The sequence below is a fragment of the Cicer arietinum genome, chromosome 5, assembly GCF_000331145.2.
Source record: "Cicer arietinum cultivar CDC Frontier isolate Library 1 chromosome 5, Cicar.CDCFrontier_v2.0, whole genome shotgun sequence".
Lineage (NCBI taxonomy): Eukaryota > Viridiplantae > Streptophyta > Magnoliopsida > Fabales > Fabaceae > Cicer > Cicer arietinum.
The window spans coordinates 71,555,317-71,582,230 of NC_021164.2; the positions used below are offsets into that span (position 1 = coordinate 71,555,317).

The window sequence follows — 26,914 nt, forward strand, 5'->3', positions numbered from 1 at the left end:
ATTTATGTTCATGTAAGAACTGTATTGTGAATGAGTCAAAATAATAGTAAGTTGTGTTGTGAATTTAGTATGTATAGATAAGCTATTGATCATTGAATGAGACAAATATATATATATATATATATATATATATATATATATAACCCTATACTAGTATGTAACTTACTACCAATATATATTTAATTTTATATACATAATATATAGCCTTATAATTTTTACAATGTTTTTCGGTAAGTAACTTTTGATAAATATATATTCAAATTAAATTATGGTCTGATTTTTATTCAAGTTTTAAGAGATTAAATAGCGTACACCCAATTTCTCTAACTTTGTTGTTGATAACTTTAATGTATTTTGAAGAGAAAATAATAATTACAATAAATTAATAAGAATTATTTAGATGAACGAAAAAAATTAATTAAAAAAGAGATAAAAACAAAATTATAAAATATAAGGCAATTTAAAGGTATAGATCTTGATTATCGTTGCAGCCAAGTCATGGCAGTAATTAATATACTGAATTGACTTCTCCTAGATCTACAATTTCGCCAGATCATTACAACATACGCAACAAGTATATATATATATATATATATATATATATATATAATCAAATACAAGAATCAAATCCAAAAGGAATAATCTCTGGCATACTTCACTCTTCCACGATTAATTTAATTAATCAATATATATACGTACTGTTACCGTACATATACGTACGAAAACAACAACAATCGCGATCGATTTATATTCAGAATACACATAGTATCTTACATTTAATTTAATTAAGATACATTCCGTTATTAAATATATTTTATATTGTACAATTAAGAGCGATATAAAAGGTTACTATATATATAATTGATTGAATCGATCATATTTCTTAAAACAATAGATATACGAGACATTAAATATAAACTAAACACTCACACTTAAATAAAATATATAATGTATTTTCAGTTTTTTTGTGAAAACAAAATTGGAAAGCTGAACTATAAGAAGAATGAAAGAATATTTCAAAAGAATGAAAGAATCGGTAATATTTAATTAATAATTAGAAACTAAAATAAAATAATGAATGTTGAGCGATCATCGCAAGTACACAGTATGAGTTAGAAGTTGTACATGAAACAACTTGATCCATGATCGTTTAATGAAACAGCTTGAACCAAAATCCACTTTTCTTACGATCATTAGTTTGATTATCTCTTTTTCTTCTTCTTGGAACAACAGCCATTGATCTACTCTTCACGAGTCCACCGTTTTTTTGAAAAAGAAAGATCGAAACTGAAGAGAAAGAATGCATTGGAGAAGAACAAGAAGATGAAGAGTCACAAGACGACAAAGAAGAAGTAGAAGAACAAGAAGAAGAATCAACAGTGGTTGTAGTTCTTTGAGAGGTTGTTGAACAAGAAGATAATTGAACAAGCTTGTCTTTCAAACAAAGAGAACACACACCGGGTGATTGAACATGTTTGGGGTGTTTTCTGCAACGACCAACCATGTTGTTGTTGTCTTTGTGTTTTGAATAATAATGTCTTCGTAGGGTTTCCATTCATGTGAACAAGTTAGTATATAATTGTGGTTCATAGTATATAAAGAAGAATATGAATGAATGTGCGTTTGAGTTTCCATGATAGTTCATGGGAGTTTCCTCAACATGGGCTTTTTGACGGTTTTGTACAAGTTGAAAATTAGACTTAGAATTCTAACAAGGGGTATTGAAATGGACGGTTCTCATTCAGACACGTGGAGTTAATCGGTGGTTGTGATGTTGCCTTGTGATTTTAGTATGTGGAAAAATTTAAAGACCAAATCTTTTTTTGTGGGGCGGCGTGGAAACTCTCAATTTTAAACATGGGTTGGCTTGCGTCGACTAAATCAAAAAGATCAATCCATTATATTTTACTTTTTTCACGAAATACTATTCAATTAATACAGTACTACTATTAGTTTAGAGAAAGAAATGTAGAAATGTTGTTACGTTAAAGAAAAGTAGGAATTTTAACGAGAGCTAAATGGAATTTGTCTGATCACAATGTTATTTAAATACTATGGGCCACGTTGATTTTATGGTACAGTCGATTATTGATTATTAAATTTTTTCATTAATATTAATATTGTAATTATATTTTAAATTAATTTTAATATATATTTTAAAAATATAAGAAATATTATAGATTAACATTAAAATTCATACATATAATTATTTTCGTCTTAATAAAAATTAGTTTTGACAATGAACAGAAGTCTATGCTAGTAGGAAAAAATTTATAATGTCGATTTTGTAACCAATGTTAAAAATCTCAATGCTATTTTTAAGGTAAAAACTGAATCACATTCTAGCGGTGTAATCTATATATAAAAATTATAAACTTTAATTTAATATCATTAATTTCCTCAAATTTAAAGATATAATATCATTAATTTCCTCAAATTTGAAGATATAGATTCATCGTCAAGAAACAAACTTTTAAATGTGTTGTGTTTCTCATGACATTGTGGCAAATCCTTTGTGAGATTTTAAATATACTATAAATTTTAAATAAAAAGTGGTAGTCATATGATAAAAATAGTAAGTTCTTTATAAAAATATAATGCAAAAGATTTGCTCAAAAATGTAGTACACTAATAAGTTAAAGAATGACAAATAATAGAATAGAAAAATTGTTAAACTGCATCTCATGGGTTGAAATTGAAATCAATCATCTACCATTTTATGGTCATGTTTTTTTGCTGAGGTTATACATTTGTGTCATACATTCAATAAAAAGGGTAGAGATCAACGCATAGAAGCAATTGAGAATAATAGAAATAAATATATATATATATATATATATATATATATATATATATATATATATATATATATATATTTACTAAATTTGATGCATCGGATTATAAATACCATGAATACTTTAGTTTGCTCTCACATAATCAAATAGTTATCTTAACCAATGTTATGTACACATCTATTTACCTCAATCACACTTATATTTTTTTTTTAATCAATATATTAAATAAAACATATTGTCTACAATTATATTTTGATAACTAGAAGTGATGATGCATTGAACATATATCAAAATGATATTGAAGTATCAATATCAATCATAAAGAAAAAAAGGATTTAAATTGTGGTCCCTTTTTAAATTTTAATTCATGTATTTAATTTAAATTAATTAAAGATCAATCTTGATTGAAACATAATGTCTAAAATGTTTTAGATATGTTATAAGTAAATAAAACAGATTAGTTCTAAGTGATATATGATAAATGAGTGAAAAATAAATATAGATAAAAATAAGAAAACCACGTCAAGATGTATCTTGGTTCACCCAAGGTGGACTGCATCTAGTCCTCAAATTTGAAAAATGTTTCATTCATATGTTTAACACTAGAACGTTATACTTCTGCACTTTCTTTATTGATCAATTAAAACTTTCACCTTTCAACCTTCAAATGAATTTTTATAGTCACCTTTCAGTTCACAAATGATTTTTTACATGTACCTTTTAATAAATAAAACGATTTTTACAGCATACTCAATCTAACTTAAAAGATAGACTTGAGTTACAAATTATGTGTATAGTTAGAGTGTTTAGGATCTAAAAAACACTTCTCAACACTTGTTTGAGATTGATTATCAGCAAAAACTCAGTAAGATTATCCTTTAATATAATGAAAGAGTTGGAGTTTTGCGTTTAGAGAAGAGCTTTGTTACTTGAGTATGAATGATCAAGTGTATATTGATTGTTTTTGAAACTCTTGCATTTGTATTTTCCTTGGATTTCCTTTTATAGATAATGAGAGGTTCGAAAAACTCATATAAGCTTGAATATAGCCGTTAGAAACAATATATAGCTTACTGGCAGTGTTGATTAAAATCAATTTAGCACATATTCTATTATGTCCATAGTGTTCTTTGATAAACCTATAATGTTATTGTTTCTAAGTTTGAAGGGAAATGTGAACGAGTGTGAAAGTAAACTGTGATATGTCAATTCTATAGTAGAAACATGTAGAGCCTTTTGCATAATAGTGCGGCTTGGCTTTGCTCACAACTCATCAATCTGTAAATTAATCTGGCCATTAATTTGGAGGTTGTTTTTTTCATTTGGGCCTTCAACTCAAGTTATGGGATTGATCAAATCTGAACAGTTTTGATACTCTTAACTTGTAGTTTGGAATGTAGAAAAATGACCTGCCATGATTTGTATTGACTTTGTCTTTAACATGGAACATCTAAAATGTTCTTGTGAACATTTTCTAGTTCATTCTGTTATTTATTTTAAGGATTCTTTTAAGAATAACTTTAAGCAATATGTAACACAATAAGAAGAATGATGTCATTGATTTCTTTCACAAAGAAACACATGATTTTTGCATGAATATATTTAATATCTTATTTTTGAATAATTCACTCGAATCAAGAAAAAAAAAGACAAATATTAGGATGTAAAGAATAAAACAAATAAGAAAAGAGATATTTTAGATATTTCAATTTTATCAAAATTTTATGAAATATGAATAGCAAAATGAAAATGTAGATAATAAAATTAATTATATTTTGATAAATAGAAGTTATGATGCATTTAACATATATATCAATATAATATAATAAAACTGTTATAAAATTTAGAGATATTTCCATATCAATAAATTCAATTTGTTTTACATTATTTATTATTATTAACAAATATATAAATTTTTAATATAAAAATATTTACACCGTAAACACATCATAGTTATTTATGCAGATAATTTTAATATAATTTATGATAAAAATCAATTATTTTCTTTTTTATATCGATTGTATATATAAATAATTAAACTTTATAGGGATATATATAAATATTAATAGTTGCATGAAAGTGAAGAGAAATATATTATATTTAGTAACTTTCCACAAAGAGAATCTATAAAATGAGTAATTTAAAAATGATAATACAATATCTAAGGTGATCATTCGGAGAGATGGACAGGTAGTTTTTATATACATTTGATAGTTTTGGAAGGACGCAATGAGCTAGATATTTTCCCTACACGTGTATCGGGCGATAATACACTGGACTGGACTCCAGTGTCTAAATTCACGTGTCAGCCATGAATATCGCATTGCTAGCTTCGATTCACCTCTAGAAGATAACAACAATCCCATCCACATTTCCCTTCTTACTCATACCACTCTCAATCAATTCATGTGCAAAAAACAACTCAATAATAACATCAATCCAATATGCTTCACCAGCCATTACTCTGCACTTCAAGATCATTCCACGCTTCGCTTTTTTCCGCCGCCGCCAACACTCCTAAACCCACTTCACTCGCCGGAAATTTGTCTACCCGTCATATCTGGTACTTCACTTTCAATTTTATACATCCATTCATTATTATTCACTAGTAAGAATTTTAGGTTATTTTAGTAACTACAAATTGTTTCACATTTTATTTTATTATAATTAGGTTGAAGTTTACTAATCAAGCAACTGGAAGCACATCGAATAATAGTTGTCGTGGAATTGTTAGTGAGGTATGTAATGTAACCGTAATAATGCGTTTAAGTAATCTAAGTGAATTCTTATAGCTCTTGTGAGTTTTGATTGAAAATTTTGGCATAGGTTAGACAAGGGACGGTGTCAAGCTTAGAACAACTAATACTAATGCTTATGGTCGTGCTCAAGAAGAAGTGATTAAGGTATCTTGTGCCACTGGCCTTCAAATTGGATTAGTAAGAGAGCTTGAGTAATTGAAATAGTAAAAAAAATGTTGATAAAATGTCACCATATTTCAAGAAGTATATGGGATATGTATATTTATTTTGTAGGTTTGATCGCCAGTATAAAATTGAGCACTTGATATTCGTGTCTTGGCAAACCACTTTTCCTCTGATGTGAAATCATAAATTTGCTAACATTGATTAATGCGATTTGATTGTGAAAAGGCTTGCAGATTAAGTCCAATACACGTTCTGGTTAACCCTGAAATATATATCGATTCTTGCCCTGCCCTCGATTTAACTAGATTATTAAAGAAATAAATTTATATTTGAAAATTTTAACATTGCATTATTCTTCAATACTTTGGCTTATGCTTACACTTGTGCTTTTTACTGCCTTGCATATATGTTATTGAAGAGAATCAATGTACCAAATACTTCAATCTATATGTGCTGCAACTTGCAATGTCTTACCTTTTGCAATTCTAGGACGAAGCCGTCAAAGGGATGGAGAACAAACCATCATGGGAAATTTCCCCAGGCCAAACATTTCCATTGGGTGTATCACAAGTCGACAATGGGGTCAATTTTGCTATTTTTTCACAGCATGCAACTGCTGTCACACTTTGTTTAGTCTTTCCTGAAAGGTAAATTTAGATTTCTTTTCCTGTGTCAGTTTAAACTTCATATAAAATATATATTTGAAATATTTGATTTTAGCCACATATAAGCATTTTTTTGATGAGTCTTTAGTTTCTAAAACCTGTTGGGATTCCCTATTTCAAAAACTCTCACCAGAAGCTTCCAAAAATAATCAGAACCAAACATGAAACTAACCTTGTCTGCGCTCCCTATAATGCTCTGCCACTCTGTATATATTTGCTCAAAATTATTATATTATACATCAAGAGATAGATCTTTATTACTAAGGACTGGAAATTTTGCTTTGATTTTGAAAGCATTAAGCATTTGGGATCAAGAATTAGAAATATGTCAGGAATTAGTTTTTTTGGTAAACCAAGGTGTCTCGCGCGTGCAATTGCGGAGATTAATCACTCGAAACATATATTTTTCCACGCACTGGCGAGAGATCGGACCCGCGACGAAATAGTTAAGGCCCTGATACACTTTTGAAGGGGATGCAGCCTGCTGCATCTTTCTCATATTTCATTCGTATCTTCTAGTCATTTTTAACTTTGAAACCAATATACCTTTTGCATGCAATATAGCTTCCATGAATTGGAGTTCTCTTCCGAGGCACAACTACATATTGGGGTTTGTGAATGGGATGCAAAGTGATATTGCAACATGAATATACTTTGTTTCATGGACTTTCTTGGTTGCATTATTGCTGGAATTGTCCTGCTATAATATTTAATGCTTAGATTCTATTTTTCCTCTGGATAATATTTCCATAAAAATTATTGGTCCACTGTTTGCTTCACACACTTTTTCCTTTGTTTTTACGATGTATTTTAGGGGACCAATTGGCACACTGGACGGTGGCATTATAGAACTAGCTTTGGATCCTCATTTGAACAAAACAGGGGACGTTTGGCACATATGTATTGAGGTGCTTTCTGTGATATTGCCTGTGCCTGATCTATAGCCTTGCTGTGGTTTTTGGTCGGAATTGTTTTTATAGGTTCTGTAACTTATTTAAAAATACAATACCTGTGCACTAAATGAGTACCTAATAACTTTTTTTTCCTTGTTTATTTGAGTAAAAATTTTGTATATCGTGTGCAAGATTTTCCAGTGTATTAATCTTGTGTATAAAACGTCATATAGAACAGCCAAATATGAATTTTATTTACCTGCACCCTTCTTTGTTCTAAAATATGGACAATGATGGATGAGATTATGAGATGTCTGTGTGTTGAATATTGATCCACTTCCTCAAAAGCTTTGTAAGTAATTGGAATAAATGTATCAAATTTGATGCAGTTTTACTATAATGACTAAATAGATAAAATTTTCCGTTTTCAATTTGATAAGCTTTTTTTTCTTTTTCTTTTCAACTTTATAATTTTGAATGGAAACCTACATGGGTAATGAATGCCAGTGAAGAGGAAATAGCTTATTGAAAGACGAAAACATCAGTGATTGTAATAGTGTCCCCTGTTTAGTTTACCTTTCACAAATTGTAGATAATGCTGTTATTTTTTTTTCTGGAGACTAGTATTGATGCCAGTTGAGCTACAAGCTTGTTTCCTTATTTTCATTTCTTTCATGCAAGTTCAATACTGGCCTGATTGCGCTGAGTTAGTGCATATTTCTTTCAGTTTTGTTTTTTGGGATTTTCAAAAGCTGTTACAAAGCTGCCTAAGTGTGTGAGTCTACAACTCACTTACCATGTACCTATTGTACATGATATTTTCTCCCTAGTTAGTTCAGTTAGTTATTGCAGTGGCAACTGTCACATGCTTACTGTATCAGTTTGTTTGTAACACCCAGTCTATTAATATATATCTCTTGTAACAAGAATTCAAACACCAAACATGCTATTCAAAATGCATATTTAGACATTTAGTTAATTTTTTTTCTTCATCTTTCATTGAGTAGGATCTTCCTAGAAGCAATGTTCTTTATGGATATCGGATAGATGGACCTCAAGACTGGGGTAAGGGGCATCGATTTGACAGAAGCATTGTGCTTGTTGATCCTTATGCAAAACTTATTGAAGGTCGAAGACATTTCGGGGATATTAGCATGAAGTTGTCTAAGTTTCTAGGCACATATGATTTTGACAGCTTGCCTTTTGACTGGGGAGAAAATTACAAGCTTCCAAATATTGCTGAGGTATTCTGCCTGCATAAACGATAGTTGCTCGAAACTTATATTCATCAAAATCTTTTCCCTAAATCAAGGCTTCATACAAATTGCTTTATGCTTATAACTATATGGTTTGTATTCCACCTTTGCTTTGTATGCTTTTACAGGTGATCTCTGGTGCTTTTTTCATTTGATGAGAATATTACTGCCTGTTGTATTGTATCTTTCTGGATGAAGTATGTCCAATATATAGTTTCATAATTTAATAATGTTCGGTTGCTGCAAATGCAGAAAGATCTTGTTATATATGAGATGAATGTCCGTGCATTTACAAATGATGAATCTAGTGGGTTGGATAACAACATTCGTGGAAGCTATCTTGGTGTGATTGAGAAGGTAACATTTGTGTTATTATCAAAATGCATATGGTGAAACGTTATATGCTCGGTATAGCTTTTACAAATTCTATTTCCTTGTCAAGTGATTGTCCAAAATAATATCAAACAGAGCCTATTCTCAAAATTATATTATCATTGGGCATCACAGAATAGTATGGTATGGTATTTCAATGCTGTAGTGGTTGCCCGCCACCTCCAATTTTAGGAACTATAGCTGTTTTTTGTCATTATATGCTTGATACTTATTATTTATTGTATTTCTTTATTTAAACTTATTTTGTTGCTTGCTTGTAAGATCCCACATCTTCTAGAGCTTGGTATCAATGCAGTGGAGTTGCTGCCTATCTTTGAGTTTGATGAGTTGGAACTCCAGAGGCGTCCAAATCCCAGAGATCACATGGTAAATTTGAAAAGTATTATGTTCTATTTTTATGTCAAGGTTCATATGGAACCTCTTCAATCTTCATTGTGCACTTTATATCCCCAATAAATAAGGGAATGGATCTTCATTTCTCATTTATCCATTTTCTCCATTACTATGGTTTTGGGAGTATAGACATTATAATGTGATATTAGATGAGCTCTCAATAGGCTCTATACACCCCAAAACTATGGTAAAAGAAAGAAGATATAAAGAGTGAAAATATAGAGGATACATTCCTTATAAATATTTAAATAAAAACAACTGTATTCTCTCTGGCTGTATATACAGATCTATTTTTCATTTTCGCAAAGTTAATGTGCAAATCTGAAAACACCCCAAGTACCAATTGTAATGTGTATTTTTCTTGAATGATCAAAGTATGTAACTTTGACTTACTAAGTGCCATTATATGTTACTAACAGTTGTACTTTTGCTTTCCAAGATTAATACGTGGGGTTATTCAACAATAAATTTCTTTGCTCCTATGAGTCGCTATGCTAGTGCTGGTGGAGGACCAGCTAATGCATCCCAAGAGTTCAAGCAAATGGTTAAAGCCTTACATTCTGCTGGCATAGAGGTAGTGAGATATTAGTATTTCACTGTCACAACTTTGGAGTGGAAGCATGCTTACTATTTTGATCACCTGATTCTGTCTTATGTTATATCATGTCAAGCTTTGTGTATCACTTCCGATAAATCTTATCCATACATAGGTTATTTTGGATGTTGTCTATAATCATACTAATGAGGCTGATGATCCCCATCCTTACACAACTTCATTCCGTGGCATAGATAATAAGGTAATTTCAGATTTTTAATTCTATATTTGACAATGTTATTTGTACGTTAGAATACTTGCAATGCCTGTATCTTGTGCTATATGGTTTTAATGTGCCTACAAACAGTATGTCCTATAATAATTCTACTGCACCTTGTTTGCAAAAACAAATTCATTTACTTTTTTTAATGTTTAATGCTATAAATTTTGTAATGCTGCACAAGGTTGAATGTTGCGCAAATAAAGAGCCAAAAAAACAAAATAAACACAATATCATAGAGATGAGAATGTTAAGATTGTCCCAAAAGACCTGACAGGATTAAGAATACACCCATTGTAGGAAAGATTGTAGAATCTCGCATGAGATAATTTGGACAGGTGTAGAGAAGACCTATTGAAGCTATAGTAAAGACGGTTGACCAAATGAAGAATAGTCTAATAGTTAAAGACTAGAAAACTATAGGACAACCATTTATACAATACAGGACTTGTGGTATTGTCTGATTCATGTAGCCAACCTCACCTAGTGAAATAAAGCTTTGTTGTTGTTGTAGCGAACTTTATTTGATATAACTCCACAATAGCATGACATAAGCTATGCTTACATGTTAATACAAAATGAGGTTATACATCCACACACAACCCACACTCACACCCACAGATGAACATTTCTCGAGAAGTCCCCTTAAAGTGATCGATGAATTCGTCTCCTTTGAAATGTTACAAGTATAGCGCTACCTCATTCTCATTTTATAATTCTTCAACAATCGAAAACAATTCAAGGTAAGTTTTTGTCTCAAGTATTCACCTGTTGCTAGAAACACTATATATGGCTTTGGTATCATTTATTCACTAACAAATGTTTTGTCATCTTTGTTTTAGTTATAAGAATGTTAGACAAATTATTTGCTTTCTCTGTATATAAACTTTCTTCATTTCTACAGGTTTATTACATGCTGGATGACAAAGGACAATTGATGAACTTCTCTGGCTGTGGTAATTTTTTCTTTTTCTAAACCTTAAGATTCTACTCTTAAAGCTTCGTTCACATGAATTTACAATTGCATACAGCAGGAAGATAATGAAATAAAAATTTGAAAATAACCCTCTAATTAATAACATGAAATTGAGGGCTACAATATTCAGAAGAAAGATTCTCTGCAATATATAGGATACTAGAAAGATGAAGAACAAAAGAAAATTGTCTCTCAGCTCTCTGACCTATGAGACCAAACCAATTGCAAAGTTTTCCCATAACTATCATCTCCCCCTCAATAACCTCTCAATAAAACTGTTTCTAACACAATGACTCCTCGATTCAGCACAAAAACTTCCCCCCACATCTGATTTCCATGGGCCCCATAGTTTCTTTTAGAGTAAACTATCCATATATTTGGTTTGTGGCTTGATTGATTTGGCATTTGACCCATATGTTCTCCTGGCCTACATTATTGGGCTCTACTACTCACTCTCCCTAACCAGTTAGAAAGTTATCTAACCATAAATTTGAGCCACTATTTTTGCTGACGTTGTTCTAAAACATATTTATCACATGTTTAGTATGTAAATAGCAGTTACTAGAAATTAGGGATTTGATTGATTCTTATGTATTTATGAGTGATGTTTTTGTACCTCAACACTTGATTATAAATAAGACCCTTGCATGGACATCCAACATACAGCATTGAGGTATACTTTTCTTACATGGTTAGTCACTTAGGGCTATTTTTCGATCCTTTCTGCCTCAGTGCCCTTTTTGATTTCCGGGTGAACAGTGCCATGCATTGTGCGTCCCCTTTCTACTGCCACTGTGAGTCTAAAGTCTAATCTCCGGTGTGACCCTACCACCTGCTTTGCCATCCTCTGGCAACTGCTCGACAAAGCGCAACCCACTCCACCATGTAATAGATAGCAATTATTGCTGTCCATGAGCTGGTTCAGGCTGGTCCAGTCCAAGGTACCTAAAACCAAGTTTTTTCAAGGTGGTCCTAAGGGTTCGTACCAGGTCCATGCCAAATTTTCCTTTTTATCATGTAATTTGTTCAAAGAAAAAAATAAAAGAAATTTGAATGAAGAGCATTTTTGTAAGAAATATCAAAAAGATAATACACAGTGAAATAAATAATCTTTGTATGAAAGGATATTTTCAAATCCTAATACTCACCTTTTTTCTATCTTTACTTCAACGTTCAAACTACACACAAACATCCTGAGTGTCCAAATTTTGAAACCAAGTAGTATGCATTCCCTTAAATTTATGAATAAGTTGCAAAACGTTTCTTGTTTTTAACAACACAAATTAGCAGCTCTATCATGTGGAATTGTGCTTTTTTCTCTACTGAGGATATTTAATATGCAACATTTCATTTAAATTTTGTTTACCTCCAACCAAATTTAAGTATATTATCAATATTTAAGTTCTTCTCTCACTTTGAGAATGTTTATCCCCAGGAAATACATTGAACTGTAACCATCCTGTTGTCATGGAGCTAATTCTTGACAGCCTAAGACATTGGTATGGACTAGCTTGCATAAAAATTGTTATTGATATGATTGTTTTTTTTTTTATAAGCTTACCTTGATTTATTTTGTGTAACTTACCTAATATCTGCTTTTCCTAGAGCAATAGATAAGTCAACAGAAGGATCAAGTGAGACCGTAATGGGAGATAGGGTTGGAACATAACCTGAATCACCAGAAAAAGTAAGAGTGATCTCTTGAACCAATTCGCCAAGATTAGTAGGAACAATCTTAGGAATTTCAATATGTCGATGCTCATAAATAATACCAAAACGATGAAATTCGAGACAAACCTTTGACAGTGGAGGTCGATGAGTAGAGACAAATGTTTCAAATAGAGGAATAGGTAGCACGTGGGGAGTAGTAACATTTGTGTAGACTCTGTTGTAGATGGTGTTGTAAAGAAAGGTGCATCCTCAAAGAAAGCAACATCTACAGATACATAAAAACGATATGTAGATTGGATAAAACATTGATATCCTTTTTGAACGATGGAGTACCTCAAAAACACACACTTAACAACTCGTGGAGACAATTTATCACGACCAGCAGAAAGATCATGAATAGAATACGTGGAGCCAAACACTCTCGAAGTGGGACAAAATATGGGGGTCCTTAGGAAAGGACAGAATGAGGAATCTCATTTATACTAAGAAGGGTACGCAGTTGATCAGATAACAAGCAATAAGAACAGTGTCACCCCAAAATTTTAAAGGTGGATAAGCATTGATCAATATGGTTCGAGTTGTATCAGCTAGATGAGTTGTTTCTGCTCAACGACACCATTTTGCTGCGGTGTGTGTGGATAACTAGATTGATATATAATACCTTTAGAAGCCAAGAAGGAGTTGAACGGTGCAAAAAAGTATTCTTTGGCATTGTCACTTCACAAAATTCGAATGGTTTTCCCAAATTGAGTTTTAATCTCTGAACAACACACTGATTCAGCATTCACATCGCCTGAAACCCTAAAACCAAAACAGAGGAAAGGAACGAACTACAGTGCTGTGATACCAAGTTGAATAGTTTACTCAACTTATCTTTAATGTCTTTTTAAAAGATAATAATGATGAGTTGAATTGTGATGCCTTTGGAAGTACTAACAATTCCGAACTAACCAAAATCATGATTTTCTTTGAAGTTCCTAAATGTGGAAGTACTATTTGATGTGTTTTTTGTTTCGCTTTGTTGTAGGGTCACTGAGTATCATGTGGATGGGTTTCGATTTGATCTCGCAAGTGTACTGTGTCGAGGAACTGATGGTTCCCCCCTCAATGCTCCTCCACTCATTAGGGTAAATAAATATATGCACATTGCACAATATAGTTATAATTAATGAGCTAGGATGCCACTTTCAGGAACACTTGGTATGAGAGTCATCAGTTTGGTTCAGTTATTTGGGATCTCAAATCATCTGAAAACAATATTGGATTTGTGCTGGGCATTCATGTCATGCATAATGCAACACTCCCAAAATTCTGAACGATTTATATTTCCCCTGTATTCCAGTGTTTGTATTGGTTTCTGTGATTCTTAGATGTTGAGGTAATTGGTTGTACTACAAACTACAGGGTCAATAAAACTAGAGCTATATATTGCGTCAAACTGAATAAATCCAAACAGAAAACAGACAGGTTAAATCTCTAGTTTAATTTACTTTAGACCTATATAGAGAGTTCTTACAGCTATGGGTGACCATTGGTCGAGTCAACCTGACCCGATGCCAAAAGGCACATTTAGAGTTCCTACAGCTAAGGGTGGCCATGGGTTGTGTCAAATTGACCCGATGCAAAAAATGTGTTAAGTCTCGTAATAAATTATTTTTTGGGTTTTCAAAGTGCTAAACTTGATTCAGTCAGTTAGGGCACCGGACTCAATGTTTTCAGAACCAATGAACCTGACTCAACCTGAATCAGTCCTCATCACTTCACTAATATGAAGCATAGAAATACAGTTACTGGAACTTGCTGCAGATCTTACTGTTATTGCAGTTGTGCAAAATACAGAAACCAGTTAATCAGCTTTGCCACACAGCCAGCCAACCTGACTTCCAGACCAACAGGAACTTCAGATCCCCCTCTATCATCACAAAAGTGGTAGACGAGCAATTATTTTTTTAGATAAAAGAAGCTCTTTTCAAATGCCCGTGAGATGAAACCAATAAAACGATAGAAAACAAGTCTGTCCTTAAAATATGTGAGGGAGGAAGAAATGCTGATTTGGTCCCTATATACATAAGCACCAAAAACCAGCCAAAAGAGCACAGTTCCATGGCACTTCATTTTCAATTAACCCTCCAATCCTTGAAATGGTAGGAAAGAACTCCACATCAGGTGGAAATCCAATGTCATGCTTATTAGATGAATGGTTTAGAAATCATAAACCAAAATGAGCTTAGCAATTCAATAAAAATGAGAGCCAAACAAACCCCAAATTTAAGTGAGTATATTTTGATTTGAACCAGTTTTTGTTGGTTTGATTTCATCTAACTAGATTAATTAATAAACATCCTTTTGATCTTTTAGATTTGAAGACAAATCTTTGAGTACAGTGCTCTCTTTCTGCTAGAAAATTGGGAATCTAAAGTTTGAAATTTTTATTAAGTGATGTTATCTTTATTTACTTTCGCAGGCAATTGCCAAAGATGCAGTCTTGTCGAGATGTAAAATTATTGCAGAGCCATGGGACTGTGGAGGTCTCTATCTTGTTGGAAGTTTTCCAAATTGGGATCGGTAATTCTTTTAATGATCTTAGTAAATATGTTTATTTTAGGAACAGTCTTTGTTACAGTCCTACACATTATGAAAGTTAATGAACTTAGTGCCTGGTCGAAAACAAACAGTTATGCCTATGCAATATTCACGACCTTCATTGCTGACAACTTTGCCAGTGGTTAAGTAGGAAAAGTGCACAACTTTTATGACATAGAGTGCGTTTGGTTTGCTGAAAAATGAGAGACATGACAACAACTTCCATTGTACCATGTTTGATGTAAAAACTGGTTGTGGGACTGGACAAACTAGGGAGCATGAAATTGGACAAAAGATGTAATTCTTGTCCCTCGCTCAACAATAGGACAACTTTTTGTCCTTTGGATAGACTTTCCAAAATATTCTTTTATTTTCTACTGAAAAAACATTTTCTCTCATTCATCTGACCTCTCTCTCTCTCTCTCTCTCACTCTCTCTCTCTCTCTTATCTCTCCCACTCACTCACTCTCTCTCTCACTCTCACCTCTTACTTTGTCTCTTTGTCATTGTATCATCTCTCTCCTCTCTCTCTACCATTTCCTCTATCTATTTATATATCTCTATCTATTCTCTCACATTTACTCTATTTCATCTCTCTTTCTTCTATCTACCTTCTGTCTCCTCTATTAATATTTATCGTCATAAACGTCTATACGTATCATAAAGGTTATTGTCGTAAATTTCACATTATTTTTGTTTTTGTTGTCCATCAAATATAGTACAATATAAAAAGTTTGTCTTGTATTGTTCTGTCTTGTACTGTTCTGTCATGTAGCAGTACTTACTCTTTTGCTAATCAAACGGATCCATAGATCAACACAAAAATTACTTGGTGATTCTAACTCTGCCATTTAATTTATTGAGGTCGTGGAACATGATACTTTTTTACTTTTCAGCTTGAAATGGTCACTCCAGCATCATGTGATTTGCTGCTGTACCAAAAGTCAATGTCGTATTCTGAATTGCATCAATATAATTTTAATTAGAATGTCAAATATTATTTTGAAGACGCATTTCTTCGAAAATAGTTCATCTATGGGGAAATTAATGTATGCTAAATTAAAACGTGTCTCCTCCATCAATATTTGTCTTTGATGTAGGTGGGCTGAATGGAATGGAATATATCGTGATGACATACGGAAATTTATCAAGGTAATTTGAAGAGTAATTTAATATGATCCAGTGGTAGAGACTGAACAGGGTTGGTGCCTATCATCCAGATTGTCTTTCTCTTGGCTGGCCGCATTGTAGTATGATCTGCATAAGATTGATGGCATGCTAGTAAAAAGCCAATAGGAATAAATTGTCTTTCCTATCAATATGCTGTATGAGGGGAGTTAGCAACTCATGGAAAACTGATTTGTAATGCGCTAGGATTTGACTTATGACTTGTTTAATTAACCTATTTTACCGTCTCCTTTAATACATGTCCTAGGGCGATTCTGGTATGAAGGGGAGCTTTGCAACTCGTGTTTCCGGATCTTCTGATCTATACAGGGTAAGCATCACTACGTATAGCAATTCATGGTTACTAACTTACTATGTTGTGGGTTTTACTTACACCGGATCAAAGACCAAGTCTTTAAGCTATTTAATGGAGATTTGTGAATGGCTTTTTTATATTTCTAACAGCTAATGGGGCTACAATATTAAATTAAACTAGTCTAAACTATTGTCAAGTCTACAGTTTATCTTACATATCTACCATAAATATGCAATTACTTTTCGCCGTTAAAACTTCTCACACGCTCTTTATAAGAGGTCAATCCTCCCCCCTCCCCCGGTAAACTATGTTGGGTAAATGAGTGCATTTATCTTTCAGGTGAACAAGCGTAGACCATATCACAGTATTAACTTTGTTATTGCACATGATGGATTCAGCTTGCGTGATCTTGTTTCATACAACTTCAAGGTAGCTCCTCCAAATTTTGTCCTTGAATTTTTCATTGTTTATCAAAACTTGATATTTTCTTTGATTATTGGTTTTGTAGCACAATGAAGCTAATGGGGAAGGTGGAAATGATGGATGCAATGATAACTTTAGTTGGAATTGTGGTTTGGAAGGTAGACTCTGAATTATTTGTCAAGGATTACAATTCATTATCCTTTTAGTGAAAATTGATCGTTATCTGTATTTATTTAACAGGTGAAACTGATGATGCTAGTATAAGAGCATTGCGGTCGAGGCAAATGAAGAACTTTCATCTGGCATTAATGATATCTCAGGTACATATTTGTAGTACATTTTGGAGTACTTTTGTGTTACAGCATTTTTTTAATTAAAATGCAAATAAACCCCTTCAACTTTGACTCATGGCAAATAGCCCCATCATGTGGTTTCAATTTTGGAAATTAACGCGTACGAACTTTCAAGTTTTAACATATGGCAAAGTCCTAGCAAAACTGCAAAAGTGAGTAAATATAAAAACTTTAATTGAATATGGTTTACAAAAATTCAACAGTAATCTTGAAACACACCTGTCGAATCAACATAAACATAATAGTCCAATTTCCGTAGTTTCTTTCTCTTCTTAAATGTCGGTGGCCTGTTGAAAGTTTAAGTAGGTTAAGTAACAAATTTAAGATTACTGGGGGCTCATGTCATATGTGTCAAGGGTTAAGGGAAATTAATTTCATTTTAACCTGCTTTATTTTAACTGCAGTTCAGTTTAGGTGTTTATACTATGCTGCTTATTCAATTAATTTTTTTTTCAAAGAAAACTAGAAGATGCCATTGCATGAATGTATTTGTTATCATATAATGCCACTGAAACCAGAATAGCTATTTAAAATTTTGTAATGAATGACCAGGGGACACCGATGATGCTAATGGGGGATGAATATGGCCATACTCGTCATGGAAATAACAATAGTTATGGGCATGATTCTGCCATTAATTTTTTCCTGTGGGATCAGGTAAACTCATATCATTCGTTTTGGAAGCTTACTGGGGATTATTTTTTAACAGCATAATATTTTTGCTCAATAGTTGGATGCAAGGAAGGGTGACCACTTTAGGTTTTTCTCCAATGTGATAAAGTACAGGCATGCGCATAAATTATTCAGTCATGAAAATTTTCTCAGTGAGGTGATTGCTTCACACTTTAATGAACCAATTCTGCAAACACAATGCCATTTTACCATAAAAAAAGAAAACAACACTGCTGTATGTGCTTATGGAACACTTTATTTTTGCAGAATGAGATAACATGGCATGAAGACAATTGGGACAATTATGACAGCAAATTTCTTGCATTTACGTAAGTATGCATATTTAATTGGAAATGAAAGAAAAAACACATTGCAAATTTAGCTACACTTTCACACAATGGAGCACCTGAGCACTACCTTGAGGCATCATCTTGGTCATGGAGTAGAGGTTATAGGGTGGATGTTCAAAAAAGAAATCTTGGTCATAGAGTGTACTTTATACTCGATACATATAGAAAAAATAGTTTTTTTAAAAAAATTAAATATATTTTTTGCTTCTTTGAATCATTTTAATCAGTGTAATGTCTATTGCTGGTAACCGAGACTGACTTCACAACTCTGTTTTCCTCTCTGTTTGTGTTGCACATGTGCATGCAGGCTTCATGACAGAAATGGAGAAGATATCTATTTAGCTTTTAATGCTCATGATTACTTTTTGGAAGTTAGTCTACCCACACCCCCAACAAAGAGAAGGTGGTTTCGTGTGGTAAGATTTTATTTAGGAAATACACAGAATCACATTTTCAGTATTGCATGCATATTTTAAATCCATGCAGCACTGTGAAGGCAACTCCTCTCATTCCCCATACTTCCTGGTTCTTATTATAGTGTTATTAAAAAATACAAGTAAATTGCCTTGTCCACCTTTCAGAATTCGCAATGGACCCAATTTGACCAACTGACCAAACAGAGTGACAATGGCCTTGTATGTTTGTTAAGTCAGTTACCCCAACCTAATTAGCGAAACTTGTTGATAGGAGTAGGACCCCCGAATAACTAATGTGCACTTAAGAGAAAGAAGGCATGCGATGCAGGGAATTATGGCCAAGAGAGAGAAAATTGAAAGGATTTTCCGCTATGCAACTAATTGTTGAGTTGGAAGCTGGAACGGTGTATATAGTGAGGGAGTGGGAAATAGGAGGGAGGCTGGAATTAGGTGGGGCTTTTTGGGAGAGAATAGGCACTCTTTAATTTCCTAGGCCTTGTTTTCCCTCCTTTCTTCGTAGCTCAGAAACCCTGGGCCTGATATCACTTTGATACAGGCATCTTTTGATACTAATAGTCTTTACCTGTAGAGAACTGATCAATTTTTGGTCGAGTGAACAAAGAAACAGAGCCCAAAGCAAGATTGAACCTACTGAGAAAAAAACTGTCTAGCCTCTAGTTTTCATTCGGAGATTATTAACTCAAGAGCATGGAAAAACTAGTCATGCTAGGGAAAGGCGAGCTATGCATATGCTTTGGAGGATATTTGCTCTGTATAAATTTCAGTACAGATTATTACAAAGGTAAAAGAAAATGGTGATTGGTAACAATGGTAAGGACTATTTGAGTATGCCCAGCTGTTTCCTGAGATAGCATTTGGTATGCCAGATTTGACTTCCTAAAGATGAAGATCTATTATAGGTTTAAATGCATTTTTTATCTCTTATTTTCACTGATTCACAATTTTAGATCAAAGTTTGACTACCTAAAGGTAAAAAGTTTGATTATATCAAAATAGATAGAAGTGTAATATTATTTACTTTTTAGGGTTGGTTGTGTCGATTTTAACATAAAGTGGAAAGGAGTGAAATTCAAGCCTCTTTCAGGAAAGAAGAGTAATTTTGTCTAAAAATAAAAAAGTACTTGATGACAAGAATACTTTTTTTGTATTTGGCTTTTTCTCAAAGCATGTTGTGATTGCGTTTCGTGGTTGCCGTTTTGTATTCTTCTGGTGAGAAATAAGATTTTAAGAGAAACTTCATTTAGAAAATTGAGTTAATCTTTTAAAGAGTTCCATTTGTTACAAAATGTTTTGTATTAGTTTAACTTGATTGAATTCTGGATATTTACAGGTGGACACCAATCTTAAATCTCCTGATGACTTCGTCCTGGATGGTGTCCCCAAAGTTGGAAAAACGTACAGTATAGCTCCATACTCCTCCATTCTTCTTGAGGCCAAGTTTTGATTTCAGAAGCTGTTCAGCTGTTGTATAGACGTATCCATAAAACAATGAAAAAGGAAGAAGTTGTTGTATACACGTGTCTCATATGTGCAATGTTAGTGTTATTTGCTTTTCGAGACAGATGGATGAAATTTATGCTCTGAACTAGTTGTTCCTTGGCTCAATATGGCCAGAAGTTACAGCTTAGTATTTAGAAGACGCGTGTACTAAATAAAGGAGAAACGTATCTGTATAGAAATGTGTTGTATTTTCACCACGCATCAAGGGAATATATGAGTTGGAGGAGATTGAAATATGTAATCATTATTTTCAGAATAACGCAAGGCATAGATTAAGGTATAGACTGCTTGGGGCAGTGAGGCTGGTCCTACGAAATTTAGATAGTCGATTACTATTTATTTATTTGGGTTTGTATTTGGAATCTCGCACTATTAAGTTTTTTTTTTTATGGTATTTATTATTTTGTTTATTGTAGTATGTGATGATGAGCCTGTCTGTTTTGAATTAAAAAAAAAAGTTAATTTCGATTTTATATTTTTTTAAAATAAATTTTATGAAAAATTTACTTAAAAAATAATAAAAGTTATTTTCAATTTATTTGTTATCAATTAAAAAAAAAATTTGATGTTTAATAATTTAGATACTTTTATTAAAAAAATTTATATGATAAAGTTATATTTAATTAAAGAATATATTTCTTAAAAATAATTTTTTACAAAAAATTTCTTAAAATAACTTTTTATTAATAATTTTTTAAATTTTTATTATCTAAAAAACGTAACAAAAAGATAAAATATTTTAAAATAAATTATTTAAATGAATTTTTATTTTTATTTTTTTGTAAAACAATAAACATTATGAAATTATTTTAAGATATCTGTAACAAGCATGTGCTATATATCTATTGTCTATCATATTTTGTAGATTTTGGTTGAACGAAATGTACCCATAAATTTATATTTCCCTTCTATGGTTTCAAAATATGTTCTGAACTTGGTATCTTCTTTGTGCGTGAAATTCAAGGCGAATTCAGTTCTCTACAAAAATAAAAAAAATCAATTCATTACGAATATATATTAATTTAAAATGGGGATAGTTACTATATAATTTAATCGTGATGTAAACATTGTTGCTGATACTAATGAGTGAGCTATACTATTTGTTAACTATATGACAAAATTAATGTCATAGTTTATAAATGAACTAAGAAAAAACTTGCAAGATTTCATTATAGTACCAAATCCAAAGACTTTATCAAAAAGATGATGTAAACAATTAACATTCTCTTAATTATCCAACTTAAAAAGAATATATTTTTAAGATCTAAATCTCTTATTTATCGAAGAGTATGAAAAATACGTATAATTTTTCCCTCAAGAGTAGATAAATCATAAAAAATCCGAACACTTTTAGTTTGAACAATAATTTTATTAGTTATCACGACGGTATATACCACAATTAATTTTACTCAACTTTTAAAAGAAGTCTATATCAACATTACATTTATAAAAATTAATACAAGAGAGTTGTCAAGTATCCACATAATTATTTCGAACTCTAGATTTCATAACACCAACTTATTTTTATGCCTCGATTCAATAATAAATGAAATTACGTCTTCTTTCCATAATTTGATAAAAACACAATATTATGTTTTTATTATGTTTTATTTGTAGCACACCAAATACTCTGAAGAATTAAGACAAAACGATCTCTAATGTGGTAAATACTTTCTAGGAGAGTTAAGCACCATTTAAAAAAAAATTATAAATAAAGGGATGAATATGATTCATAAATTCAATCTCTTCCGACGATCTTTAATAAGTGAACATGTAATATAGAGGTACAATAAATTTTTCATTTATGTATCACAATTGACACAAATAGTGAGATAAATGATACATTTGTGTTGCAATTTGAGTTTTGAAGGTAAACAATATCTACAAGTATTCTAGAGAAAAATCTTTATTCTTGGTGGAATCTTCGATTTTCAAAGTAACAACCAACTATCATCCTCCTTCGTTTCATCATTATCAATGAGATCATTTATCAGCACATAATTCTCTATTTTAATTGAATAATTGTGGTAAGTTGTCGCTTTTCACAATCTATTGTCATGAGTGACCTTTTTGCAAATAGGGGTTGAGAAGTGAGGCTATATCATGGAGAAAAACAATAGTGAACAATTTTTTTTTCAATTATTTCACATATTTGACGGACAAGAAAGAATAGTGTCATCTTGTATCCAAGTCTTGTCCCATATTGAAATATGAGATTCATTACCAATATCCCATCTACCACCTACCTTCAACATGACTCTAGAAAATCATAAATTTATTCAAGAGTAAGAGGGTTTATGGTTGATAAGAGCACTCAAAAAGTCTCATATGAGAAAAGAGATAGTCTTAAACAACTTTGTCACTCGAGCATTATATTGAATAAAGGTAACAAGACAGAAAGTCAAACAACACAAAAACAAAGTACAATGTAAATGAAAGCAAACACAATTTCTACTTAAAAACTATTTATTTGAATACATTTTTTTAAAATGATTTAAAATGATGATTATAGATTTAAAAAAAAATGATTCTATACCACTCTTATCCGATCTATAAAAATGAGAGGTGCTTAAAAACAATCTAAGTCAAGAGAGGTTTCGACTCAATGGTTGATATATATTTAAAACAAAATTTTTGACTTACATTTTGTTTTTTAGTCTTAGTCACATTCATCCATATTCCATAGGCCAGTGATTATATTATATACAAGTATGTAAAAGTAAAACGTTTCCTATCACCTTATAATGATAAATAATAACTAATCATAAATAAAATAATAATAATTGCCTAAAAAATTAATAACAAAAACAACAAGAAATTGTATGTTGAGCTAATCAATTTACTGTTATGGTGTTACAAAAAGGAAATCAATTTGTTATTACGGTAAAATGAAGAAGAAGTTGTTTGGGGTTGGAGAAATGTGAATTTGAATGGTGAGTAAATTAATACTAAGAGAGTTTATATTTTAGTTGATAAAATGAAATAAAATTGTTGTTGAGAATGGTCGGTTGAGCGCGGTAGACTCGGTAAAGACCTAGAAACATAAAATATTTGCCGCTTATTAATACGAAAACACTTCTCATCCTCACCTCTCTCAATTCATTTCTTCCTATTTAAATTCACATTCCATTTCCTTCCTTTTCCTCTCTTCAAAATCAATATACTATTTCTCTTTTCTCTTTCTCTTTCTCTTTCTCACTCTCACATTACCAATATTCATTCATTCATTCACATAATAATAATAATATTTTAATATATCATCAACCATGTCTTCTCATAACATTGCTTTCTTCTTCCTAACCGTTTTACTTGCTACCGGCGCTCTCGGTCAAGCACCTTCTACCTCTCCCACCGCCTCACCCAAATCATCACCGGCTCCGGCGGCATCTACACCTACACCAAAAGCCACTCCTCCTCAAACTCCCACCGCCACTCCTCCTCAAACTCCCACCGCCACTCCTCCTCCAGTTCCCACCGCTACACCTACTCCCGCTCCAGCCTCACCTCCTCAAGTTTCATCTCCACCTTCTCCAACACCAACAACAACCACCGTCTCACCTTCCGAATCTCCGGTTGAGTCTCCGATCGATTCTCCTCCCGCTCCCGTCGCTCCTACTATTTCCCCCTCCGCTTCCGAACCTGCTACCGTCGGCGATGGTCCTGCTCTGGCTCCTAGCGGCGAATCCGCTTCCGTTAGAGTCGCCGTCGGTGGATCCGTCGCCGCTATTGTGGCATTTGGTTTGATGATGTAGATCTGAAGTGTGACGTGGCGTTTCGTTAGTTATGTACGGTTAGGAATCATAATCACGTTACTATGTTCAGCCTAAGTTAGTTAATATATGATTTTTAATATTATGATTGTGATTAACGGTGGATTATGTTACTTATAGTGATTACTCTTTGGGAGATCTTTTGTTTTCTTCTTATTTTATCATTATAAAGAAACAGTTTAGAGTTTCATTCATATAGCATAGTAGTTCACTCCGAGAATTATTATTGTCATTATTATTAATTTGGCTTTGATTACGGATTACTCAGCTTCTTTATTCTACATTTGTTTAATGATTTTCCCCTATTAGTTGCTTGTTTCAATAGCTCGATGTCAATTTAATATGCAATAAATATTTTTTTTTTATCGGTATAACATATTTAACTATTAAAAAATAACTATTTATTTTTAAGAGATAAAAAATGTCTAATATCTTTTAAAGGTAAATGCAAGAACACTTATTAAAAAAACTATAATTGAAAAAAAATTAATTAAAAATATATTACAACTGTGTTTTCAAACATAAAATTGGTTATTTTCTGTACGAAATATCTATTTCTGCTTATAATTATTCGAACCCTTTTTCATTAATGGTTTATATTAGAATTTTTCTAAGTTTGTTGCTATAAAAAATTGTTTTTGATTTTCTTTCTAATTTTTAGGGGTTTTAAAGCAAAAAATGGATAAAAGTCACGTTGTGTTGTTGTTTAATTTAGTGAGGAAAATGGTACGAAAAAAAATAAGTGCGGAAAAAAGGTGTTGTTTGCTTTAACATGTGTGACATATCAACACATGTTTGTGGTCCTTAACATGACTCACGCATGTGCTTTGCGACACATACTATGAAAACATTAGCTGCGTGTATACTTTTTTGCTACACAAAGCTACAACATAATAAATGGTTTCTTATTCTCGAAGTTTTTTATAATGTTTTTTTTCTTTGTGGGACTCTATTAGAACTTATGGCGACAAATTAGCGTGATGAGGGCACGTTGTAACAACAAAAGCAAATAACATAACAAACTTTATTTTTAATCCTGAGCATTATCTGATTGTTAGATTGTTATGTAGAAAAATAAATTGATATATTTTAGTTTTGTTCATGTAGACTTGGGATGTATATATTTTGAATTTGGAGATTTGAAACGAACACTGTAGATGGCAGGATAAGGAAGAGTTTAATTAGGATACGTTGTCAACGTTAAAATACGCACGCTTAAGCTATATTTGGTTAGTTGACAAAAAAAGAAGAAGCTATATTTGGTATAACGTTTGACGAACGGAACACAAGTCAATTAATAATTTATAGTTCCTTTCACGTTTGGTTGCATGTGTGTTGTTTGAAAAATACAGCTAATTAATATGAACGTGGTTGTAATTTCACAATCATCCATCATCCTATTTTGTATCAACACACACCTCTCCTCACATATCAAATAACACATTCACCACTTCGATATAATAATTGATACAAGGGAATGTCTAGAGATGTGTATATGCCATTTAGATGTACTATTTCCGTTTCGAAATATTAGTGAAAGTGAGTGAATTAAAATGAATGTATTTATTTTAAATTTTAATTAAATATATCAATTTTGTAGACTCAATTTTCTCTTTTATATTTAAGTCTAAATAGAGTATATTAAAGATGAGTGCAAATGAATCTTTATTCTACTTTCAGCTAAGACTAGTTAATAGTAAATAAAATTATTTAAAAATACAAAATTTTAGTAAGATATTTCAAAAAAGTTGTATATCGAAGCTTCTAATTATTATGTTAGAAGAATTCTATTACAGTAGAAAAGTTCTAAATATATGACAATAAGTTCTTAAATATATGACAATAACTGTCTATCGTTTAATCAAATACATATTTAGTTCACACCATAAATAACACATTTTTTTAAAGAGAAAATTACTTTTTTTTTTGTCACCATCCTCACCCATCTCTGTTCCTCCTCGAAATAAAGAAAATTGGAGATTTACTCTATGCTTAGTGTTGGTGAAATTGCAGTTATAACATTTCTTTCATGTTTTTTTTAGACCAAAACATTTCTTTCATGCTAAAGTAGTCAAAATTTGTGAGAATTGAATTTTTTTTTTTCTTCCGATGTTAATAGTTTAAATTTGACTACAACAATCTGTCTAAAAAATTTGACTTCTACAAGGTAAGAAATTTTCCTTGGAAAATAAAAACTATATTAGCAAACTAAACAATGGACCTTCTAATTATAGCTCTCTCACTATCCTTAACTCAAAAATCGAGTTGCATACTTGGAACATGATTTTTATGCTTCAAAAAACAAATCTAGAAAAAACTTCCCATTATTTTTTTTGAATTAACTCAACAATCTCTCCAGTCATTTGTAACGAATTATTAAGTTGTTTCCATTTTGCCACTGTAAATATTTGCAAATCCTACATAGTTGTCTGACAGATTAAATAAATAAATAAATAAATAAAAAACAGATTTTTATATTCTATCTACTCAATTCACTTATGTTAGGACTTTACCCTGATCTCAAAATGAGATTTGAACCAAAAATAAAGAAGAAAAAAAAAA

The 26,914-nt window shown here is 31.8% G+C and overlaps 1 protein-coding gene across 3 annotated transcripts; it reads left to right on the forward strand.

The window, feature by feature from the left end:
- Window positions 1–4,982: 4,982 nt before the first annotated feature.
- On the forward strand, window positions 4,983–20,992 carry LOC101496876 (isoamylase 3, chloroplastic). 3 transcript variants are annotated; one of them, XM_004501629.4, is made up of 24 exons: window positions 4,983–5,358; window positions 5,467–5,533; window positions 5,627–5,698; window positions 6,209–6,366; window positions 7,199–7,292; window positions 8,285–8,521; window positions 8,786–8,890; window positions 9,188–9,292; window positions 9,759–9,893; window positions 10,030–10,116; window positions 11,039–11,090; window positions 12,546–12,609; window positions 13,809–13,908; window positions 15,246–15,346; window positions 16,465–16,516; window positions 16,800–16,862; window positions 17,187–17,276; window positions 17,356–17,428; window positions 17,511–17,590; window positions 18,176–18,280; window positions 18,354–18,452; window positions 18,563–18,624; window positions 18,953–19,061; window positions 20,413–20,992. In XM_004501629.4, the coding sequence occupies exons 1-24, from the start codon at window positions 5,240–5,242 to the stop codon at window positions 20,524–20,526; spliced, it is 2,343 nt and encodes a 780-aa protein (XP_004501686.1). In that variant the 5' UTR covers window positions 4,983–5,239; the 3' UTR covers window positions 20,527–20,992. The 3 variants fall into 3 exon arrangements, with proteins under 3 accessions (XP_004501686.1, XP_004501687.1, XP_012571647.1); XM_012716193.3 differs by having other exon boundaries at window positions 5,286–5,358; window positions 5,622–5,698; XM_004501630.4 differs by lacking the exon at window positions 5,627–5,698.
- Window positions 20,993–26,914: the final 5,922 nt, after the last annotated feature.